We start from the raw sequence: 9453 nt of genomic DNA on the forward strand, positions 1-9453 counted from the left end.
ACACGAAGAGTCAGACACAACTCAACAACAAGAAGACTGAGGCCCAGATAGAAAAGTGGTCTGACCCAAGGCTTTTTACAAAACCTGACTCTTTAAATCCAGGTTTCCTAAGTTTCCTAACAAAGGAAGTCCAAGGCTTTTTCTACTGTCCAGCACAGTTAGTGCTTCACCCTCCTTCATCTTCACCCTCATCCACATATCCCCAAATCCAAACACCTATTAATTTTCCTAGTCCCATAAAGGGGACTCTGCTTTCTAAAGTTGTTCTTTCAAGGACTTTCTACTACATAGGTCAATTAACTGGTGGGGATTAGGACCAGTTACTGAGTGCTGCAATCATTTACTATGTGAAAAAAAATCAGCTGACCCTGGAAAATGTCACAACACCATCCAACACCCTTCCCCCAACACTCTGCAGCAAGAGCTAGGCTCCTCTCCTCTACAACACAGCTGGTTCCCCGTCTCTCCCCTAGCCTACCCCCACAGAACCTCCTTCCCCTTCCTAAGCCCCTAAGTGAATAGTTGCAGGCAGCTAGCTTTCTCCGATGTTTGTATCCCCTCCCCACACACATACATCCCACCCAATTAGGTGGCTTTGGTAGTATGGAAAACACCCAGGAAAATGTTCACAGTCTGCCTGAGGAGGCAAGTCTCAAACCTGTAAAACAATTAGAGAAAAGCATAAGGCAAGGCAAGATTGAGAATTAGAATTGATCTCACCCTCCTCTAAGCCCCTCCCAGACCATGCCCCAGCTCTTCTTTCCTTTTCTAAGCACTTACAGCATTCTACCTTGTATTATAGTTAGTTGTCTAATCCCTACCAGACTGGGAATTTCTAGGAGGCAAGCCCCATCTTGTCTCAGTGGGCAGCACAATGCTAGGGATGAGTTAACAAATACTTACTAAGTGCTACAAGGGGTTCAGTCCTAGACCTTGGCTGGGCTTCCCTGCTTCTCCCCCAACTTTCCAGGGAGCTCACGTCCTCTTTGGAACTGATCCAGGAGATCTTGCCCTTGACTCCAGGACTTTTACCTTCCTTTCTTTTTCTTTTTCCTTTTCTTTCTTTCTTTTCATTACCTCTACTGGTTTCTAAAGCTAACCCAAAACACTTAGCTTCTAGAACTTAAGCTTCCTAGAACTTAAGCCTTCTTAGTTCCCTAAGTTCAGAGATCTGATCAACCATATAACTGAGTGCCTGACTCCTGGCATCTGTTTCCCTGCTCCCCTTCCCCATCCCATCCCTCCAAAAAACCACAATACATTTCCTATGGTTACAATTATAAACTCCTTGAGAGCAGGGATTCTGTCATTCTTCCTCATTATCTATCAAACTCCTACTCAACTCAGTTCTTTGTATCCACTGAGCACAAAGTAAATGTTTACTGAATTATAATACAAAAGAAAATAAATAAATTCAGAAATAGTATGCCAGAGTGAAATAACTAAAATTACATATAAAAGAAAATTTTCCAGTCTGAATGAGCGGTATTTTACTTCTAAGATAAGCTAGTTATATCATGACCCTGTGTCCACCAAGATCAGCTCCAGGCTTGAAGTGTCCTTGTTCCTATGTGACGTTCCCATTCACTGTTCCCCCCCCAAAATTATCACTCCCAAAATTCCTAAGCATCAATATGGGACTGCCCACTTGAGTACCATTAATGAAGTTCATTTGCCTTTTCTACAATCCTATCTTTCTGCTGGTCCTTGTCAGGCTTTTGGTAGGTTACCCAGAATCACTTATTACTCAATCAATTAGATTACTCCCACCAATGTGAAGGGACTAAAAAAAGTCCACATACAACTGAAATTTTTCTGATCACCTCAAACATTGCCAAACAGGGTGTTGGCAGTCATGGGGAGAATACAACCAAGGTAGAAAGGGCTATCTGATCATTCTATGAACCTGCACATAGCCCATATGAGGCCAGACTCTAAATCACTGTGGGAAAAAAAAAACCTTCTGAGGTACCCCTCCCATTATATAGCCAAAATAACCTTTTTGTACAAACCTAACCTCAAAGAAAGCTAAGGCAGATTTGTATGTTTTTCCAATCACTGAAGGGGAAAAATCAACCTCCCAATCGAGTGGCTCCAAACTGGGGGTGTCCAACTTGGCTACTCTCCCCACTCTCCAATCTCAGCTCTTCAGGAAAATTCAGGCCACATCTCTTTCCCTGCCCACATTGTGGATACATACTGGAAAGGGACCTTCTCCATCTAGGTCCCAGAGAGCACTCTGGGCTCTCCTCGTCTCCACCCTTGCGCTGATAATCCTGCCAGGGACCCAAGTTGAACCATCCAACCTGTTTCTGTATTTAGAAGCTCACTGTTTGAAACAGGAACTCCCTGGAAAAAAGAAAGGGGAGGAAAAGAAGAGCTTGGGTCCCATCCTTGTGAGTGTCACTGGCTGTGTAATTCAATAGCCACCATCTAGCAGAGCTCCCAGGAAGACTGACCAGGGCTCTAGTCTTCCCTCCTCCAAAGAAAGGCTCCCCCCAAGTTCAAGGTTCTCCTACTACACCTATTGACCTAGGGCTTCAATACCCGTCCTGAGTCACTCGAAATTTAATGTTATCTCAGTTTACAGAAACAAAGCCAGGGTCACAAAGAGAAGCAAGAGTGATGAAACCAAAGGGAGGGACAGAAGATTAAAAGGCCAAGAGTAGAAAGGAAAGAGAGTGGGAGGGGGGCCTCGGGAACCAATAGGTACTTATTTTTTAATCCCTGTATTCCCTCTAGGGAGCACCAGCACACAGTGGGTCCTTAATAAAGACTGGTTAAATGAATGAAGAAGACATATGCCCAGAGTCCTGAAACAGAAACTCAGGTCTCTCTCCAATCTTAGAGCGCTATGGAAAGCTAAAAAAATCACTTCAATATGAGCCTAAGCAGAAAGGCTGAATGAAAGGTAATTCTCTATCATTCCTTCCTGCCCTGCCTTTAAGAAAGCAGAGAAAAAAAATCCCAATCAGAAGCTACAGAAGGAACTGAGGAGTGTTGCAGCAAACAGCTTCCAGACCCAGGCAACAAGCAGCAGAAGCAAGATGTAGGCCTGGCAGTACCCCCGAGGGGTCTGATCAGAGCCAGTGATGTCAGCAATGCCAGGTACCACACACACCCACAAGAGGGCTCCTTCAATTGCCCAGAGAGCTCTACTCCTCTTAGGTAAGATGAGTCAGCTCCCCAAGTCTGAACTCGACAGCTTTAGGCAGTTTCTAAAATGAGAATTCAATTCACCTCCAGGGAATTTGGAGAAGATTTTTCCCGCCACCCTGGAAGGTAAAGAGAGTAGGGAAAGGAGAAGAAGAAGGGAGAGGCTTTGGGGGTTTTTTAATTTTTGTAGCTAGAAGTACACTTTTTAAAGAATTTAGCATATACTTTGAGTTTTCAAGATCTAAACAGTTATTTGGGGGGGGATGAGCTGGTCATGGGAAAGAAAGAAAAAAAAAGAATCCTAGCAAAAAGATCCCTGGAAAGAGCTCTCAGATTCCCTTCTTGTCTCCATCTGAGAAACCCACCCACCCACCCCACTGTAGGACCCATCACCACCCCTACACACTCTGACAGTCAGATCCCTTAGCACAGGCTTCTTCATCAAATGATCCTGGAGACAAATGGAGAACAGGTCATTTGAGGTCATTTTAGTACAGAAACTTAACAGTTTGAAATACTCTCCATTCTGTTCATCATGTGGAAGTCTCAGAAGTCCAGCTCTCCGCAGGGCAACCCACTTAAATCAGAGACCCTATTTAAATAGCAGGTGGCACATAATGGGGCCAGTTCTAACTAGGCCAACCTGCAAGAGACCTCCCTCCCCAGGGAACAATTTTACTTTATCTGAGAGATAACTAGAAGCTCAAATTTCGGGGATATTAAGGAAAGGGACTGATGATGGAGGCTGAAACAAAACCCACACATAGTTGGTTTTGTAGACCTCACAATTCCTGCTTCAATACTCCAAGTACTTTCTTACAGCCTTGTCCCATGCAACAATCCCTCAGTAGCAGCTGCCCCTCCCCCATCCCATATACACAACCGGCTTTCTGTGAGCCCCTCTTCCCTGCTTCCTAATGAATGCTGGGTCTGAGAGCCACGAAGCCTCAGGTTTTAGCAACTGGAAGCTACTGTACAGAATCTCTACCGAGTTTTAGGTCTGGAGTGATGATGGTTGTTTAATGAAACTCGGGGAGATGCTATATACCCCAGACCCATCTTTAGGTCATGGTAAAGTCTCCAACATTGGTTCCCTGGAACCTTAAAAGTCTTATCTGTGATCTATCATTGGGAAAGGCCGACGAGGTTGGTGGAAGATGGGGGCCAAGGCAGACCTAGGCCCATTGCTACGACCTTCTGAGATGAAACTAGGGCTTAGTTCAGGTGGCGCTGCTACCTGGATGGGAGGGAGGCAGTTCCAATTAGCGGGGAATGTAATTATTTTTTACCCTTTTTTTAAAACCCAGGCCCAGTTGCAGCCCTGACAGAGGAGTAGCAGCCCAGGCTACGCTGAAGGCAGCTGGAGGGCTTTAGGTTTGCTCATCCTCTCCCGCTTTCCCCACACCCCCCACCGCTACCTAAGAAAGATCTGCTACTCCAGATCGCAGTAATCTGGGCTCCCAAAGCAAATGGGGTAAGGAGGGTGGGACAGTAGGTGGGGGGCAACCTCAGGCGAGTCTCCAACTTCCGGGGGACAGGAAAGGAGGAGCCACCAGGCAGGTGTGCTGAGAGAACCGGGGTGGGGTGGGGGAGAAGGGGGGAAGGGAAGGAATTCAAGTCTTTTCAGAATCTACACACACACACACACACACACACACACACACACACACACACACACCTCTCCCAGAGCCGTGGGTCCCCCTCTTCCATACACACCCCCCACGCCCCACCCGAGCCGGACTCACCCAAGCAGACCACAGCGAGCTGCGCCCGGGCGCTGGGTACCCCCTCCAGCCTGGCGACGAGTGGCTTCTCCATGCTGTAGCCGGGGCGAGGGCTGGACAGCCGTGGGAACCTCCGGCTCTTCGATATCCTGCAGCTGCGAAGGCTTCTTTGTGCAGAGGCCCGGGGGCGCCGGAGGGCCACATCCGTGGCGGCCGCGCCGGGCCCGGGATGGCTGCAACTGGCGGCTTCAAGGACGACGCTGCTGCTGCTGCTGTTCCTGCTGCCGCTGCTGCTGCTGCTGCTGCCGCCGCTATGGAGAAGAAGAAGGAGCTGGAGGAGCGGTTGCCCTGGAGGAGGCACCCTGCACCCCGGGCTCGGCCAGCCTCTGCCTGCTGCCCGCTGGCCCCCTGAGCCACGGCGCGAGGCGGTAGCGCCGGAGGAACACGAGCGCATCCATTCCCGGCAGGCCGGGGCTCCGGCTCCGCACCCGCAGATGCCAATCCCCGAACCTGCTTCCCCAGCACCAGCAGGGAGACCAGCACCGAGCCCAGCAGAGCAAGACACCAGACACGTGACGGCCCCGTGGGCTAGGCAATGGCCCGGCCCGGGGAGCCCATTGGCTGCGCTGGCCTCTTTTGGAGGAGGGGTCCACAGCTAGAGTGTAGCCCGCCCCCGGGCCCAGGCCCCTGCTGGACAGCTCCCCTGCAAGCTGCATGCCAGCCCGCCCGCCTGCCCCACGGGGCACTGCAAACGAAGAGTAGCCGCCACTGCTCCATTATAGGTGGCGGGGTGGATAGATACCTGGGTGTCGTTTGTGCGACCCAGACTTTTCAGGGCGTCACGCCAGGCCTCATCTCTAAGATCCTATAAGAGGCCTACCTATGTGCCCACCAGTTCTCGTTTTCCAATACCCCTGCTCTCTGTGCCTCTATCATAAAAGAGTATTCAAAAACTTAAGTCAATGATAAATAAATAATAAATATAAATAATAAATAATAAAAATAAATAATGGGTCTGACTGTTGTTGGTCTGGATGGGAGAACGGGATGCAGGGGGTCCTTCCTTTTTAAGATTTAGTATTCGATCCCAGCAGGCGGCCAGGCCTTCGTTTCTGAAAGGAGGGGAGACCAGGGAAAAACCATAAGCAACCCTATTCCTTAAAAACACTACTCCTACCTCCAATCAGATCTCTTTTGGGAGAGAAGGAGCCTTGGCCTGGGGGGCGGGTGGTATCTAGGGCTTCTAGGGAGAAGGGAATGCAAGGTGGAAGTAAGGAGAGAAAGAAAGCTACATTTAGCTTTCCTAAGCTCCCTTCACTTTGGTAGCCCAGTCCTGGCCCTCCTGCTACAAGAAAATTCTAAATCTTAAGCAGGAAGAGCCGGTGCATCCAATTTTCTCACCCAAACCAACAATAACCAGACCTACTCTCCAGCAGGGGTTTTCACATTTCAAATATCAAGCTACTTAATTCTCCATAGAACAATGGAGGGAGTGGGGGTGGGAGTCTATCTGCTACATATAAAATCTCTACCTCATAGGAAACCTATGTATCAACTTCTCCAATAGAAGAAAAGCATAAAGACTTCATTCAGCATATTGATAAACAAAAGCCCCCTTTTCAAGATGATGATGCCCTGAATGACATGAAATTGCTGAATGCCTCCATAAAACAGAAAGCACTTGGGCTGCTGAGGGATATTCACTGAGCAACCCAGACTTGGGGCTGTGGGTGAAGCAGCAAGTGCTTCCTAAAAGGGGCTGTTTAAACATCTGCAGGTGTAAGGGCCCAAAGGTCTGAACATGAATTGGGGTGTGAAAGAGAACTGCAGAGCGAAAGGTATAGAGTCTTGTTTACTAACTTTCTTCAGAGTCCCAATACCAACAAGTAGAAGGTAAAGGGGTAAGGGATAAGGGAAGAGAGGTACTGGAGAGAAGATAAGGGGCACTGAGGAAACAACATGGTATAGCAGAAAGAGGAATGGATTCAGAATCAGGAAACTGAAGTATGAATCTCAGGTTTTATTAGTGGTGTGATCTTTGTGGTGTGACTGTGTGATCTCTAAAAATCATTCCTGCTCTAAACTCTGAGATCCTACATTACTAAATTTAAAGGAGACAACTCTTCTGTCCACAAACCCTAATGTTCTTTCACCTACAGTGAGGGTAATCCTTTGAGCAAGCACACACACACACACACACACACACACACACATGCACACACATGCACACATACCCCACCACCACCACCACCAAAAATACTCTTCTTCAATCTTTTTTCCATTTCTTCATGCTGTTTCCTGTTAAGAGAATACTCCCTTTTTTCCCCCTTGTAAATTTGTAGTGATAGGATTCTAGAAATCATCTCCCCTGTGGCACCTGAGAGATGAGTCATCATAGCAACTTAGGGAAGCGGACAAAGCTAGTAACCTGAGACAGAAAAAGCTTCACCATTTGCTCAGCTCAGAATATGTCAGCTATCTATGTCCAGCAAATGAACTGAAAATTGGAAGGTTCCTCTCAGATCAAAAAGAGGAACTTAGTATGCAGCCCAAAAAGCAGTCTGGGCTTTGAAACAGGAAATGACTATCTATATAATTTGATACTAATCTGAATAGTTTCTGCTAAATATGGCACTCAATAAGCCAGTCACATGGCTGCTAACCAAACAGGGTTGAGGCAAGGTAAAAGAAACGGAGACTGATTCAGTGCACTGTAAGCTATCACTGTCCAGACAATCTGTGTTAGTTATTATCAGAAAGCTGTATTCTATAAGTTTATATTTCTAGGTTTCCATAGTTTTTACTTTTGTTACTTCAAAACAAGCATATTGAAATATGTTGTTTTTCTCTGAGATATGACTAGAGTTTTACAAAGAAGCTAAAGGGGAAAGATTGTCAAATGAGGAAGTGGGGCTAGAGAAACTCTGAGGTCCCTCCCATCTCTAAACCTATGATTCTCTGATTCATTTTCCCGAATACCAGTTGGTAATGACAGGATCAGCCACCTTTAATGGCTGAGTATAATGGTAATAACAACCACCTAAAGAAATAAAAAAGAAGCAACAGATCTGAGACAAAAAGAAATAAAATCCAGGAGGGACATTCTCCCCTTTATATCTTCTGCAGCAGAGTTGGTTGCTTGTATTGTGACTTTCCATAGGCAAGGCTGCTCCCTCTGTAGATTTCAGTCATCTTGGATTAGTAATCAATAAAGTAGAAAGTTGGTTACAAGAGTCTTGGAACATCTTGACTCCTTACATCTTCAAACCTTCAAACCCAAGAGGGTTACTCTTTGCTATCTAAGAATTATGATTATGGCAAGAAAGTATATTGATTACATACATACAGCATGGGGCAATCCATAGTCTACGGCAAAGGTGTGCAATTCACAAGAATTTGAGGAGCAGGAACTCAATGTATCCCTAAGAACTGAATCCATATACCACTGTGAGAACAGTAGCCATCGCAGACATTTTAACATTGCTCCTTACTGGCCATGTACCTGGCCAGGCCCAGATTCATGGAAGACTCCATTTGGCAAGTCATCCTACCAGGAATATGCCAGAGGCTGGACACCCAAATAATACTCAACCATGCTGCTATCTTAGCCTTGTGGCTGAGCTAACTGCCAGAGAGCCTCTCTGCCAAACTCTCTAAGGCACATAAGTCTTCTCCCCTGCTTCTCTGTTCCCTGGCCCCATCTACTGAATGCTATCCAGGGGACACACTTGCCAAAATTTGCTCACCTAACTGCTTCATAACATCCTACTTCAACCTTCTGTTCTATTCCAGTTTCTCAAAGCCCTAGACTTGCCTAAGCCAAGCAATTTTATTTGGATATAGACCACTTTCTAAGATACCATAGGCCTAGGCTTGCTTAGCTATGGGCTTATAGATCTATCTCTCCAAGGAGATGGCTAAAATTTGTCTAGAAATTTTATCCCCAGAATATCATGTAGCAAAACTTAGTCACTGAGGGTCACTGAGAATTATCTCATTAGCTGTATAAGGAATCCTTGAAAACCAGCATGGGAAAAGAGGAAAGGGAAAATGGTTTTAGAAAAAACTGGGAAGAATTGTATAAACAGATGCAAAATGAAATAAGCAGAATCAGGAGAACAATTTATACAATAAGAGAAATACTGTAAAGATAATCCAATTGTGAAAGACTTGGGAACTCTGATCAACACAAGGACTAGCCACCATTCCAAAGGACTCAGGATGAAACCACCTTCAGACAAGAACTGATAAGAGTCAGAGTGCAGATTGAAGCATGATTTCTTCTCTTTCTTTCTCTTTTTTTTGGGGGGTGGGGTGGGATATGGTTAATGTGGGAATTTGTTTGGCATGACTATACATATTTTAGTGAGTTTTGGTTTTGCTCGCTTTCTCAATGGATGGAGGAGGAGGAGAGAGAGAATTCAGAACTTAAAATTGGATTTTTAAAATTTAAAAATTAAAAAAAATTGAAGAAATGAGGAAAAGGAACAAAGATACAATATAAAACTACACCCTTCCCTTCCTTCTCCATGAAGGGCTAGACCCACAAGGAAATATGAGGTCACAAGTAGAG

General features: G+C 46.0%; 1 protein-coding gene across 1 annotated transcript in view; it reads right to left on the bottom strand.

Moving 5' to 3' along the window:
• LOC114046907 (low-density lipoprotein receptor-related protein 3-like) overlaps nt 1-5819 on the bottom strand; it is a 21948-nt gene extending 16129 nt beyond the window's left edge. Inside the window, exon 1 of the mRNA XM_027867520.1 lies at nt 4902-5819. Within this exon, the coding sequence (XP_027723321.1) occupies nt 4902-5334 (433 nt within the window). The 5' untranslated portion in view covers nt 5335-5819. The remainder of the gene's footprint in view (nt 1-4901) is intronic.
• Between the last annotated feature and the right edge of the window lie 3634 nt (nt 5820-9453).

This window comes from Vombatus ursinus, unplaced genomic scaffold (assembly GCF_900497805.2).
Source record: "Vombatus ursinus unplaced genomic scaffold, bare-nosed wombat genome assembly UNPS02014786.1, whole genome shotgun sequence".
Lineage (NCBI taxonomy): Eukaryota > Metazoa > Chordata > Mammalia > Diprotodontia > Vombatidae > Vombatus > Vombatus ursinus.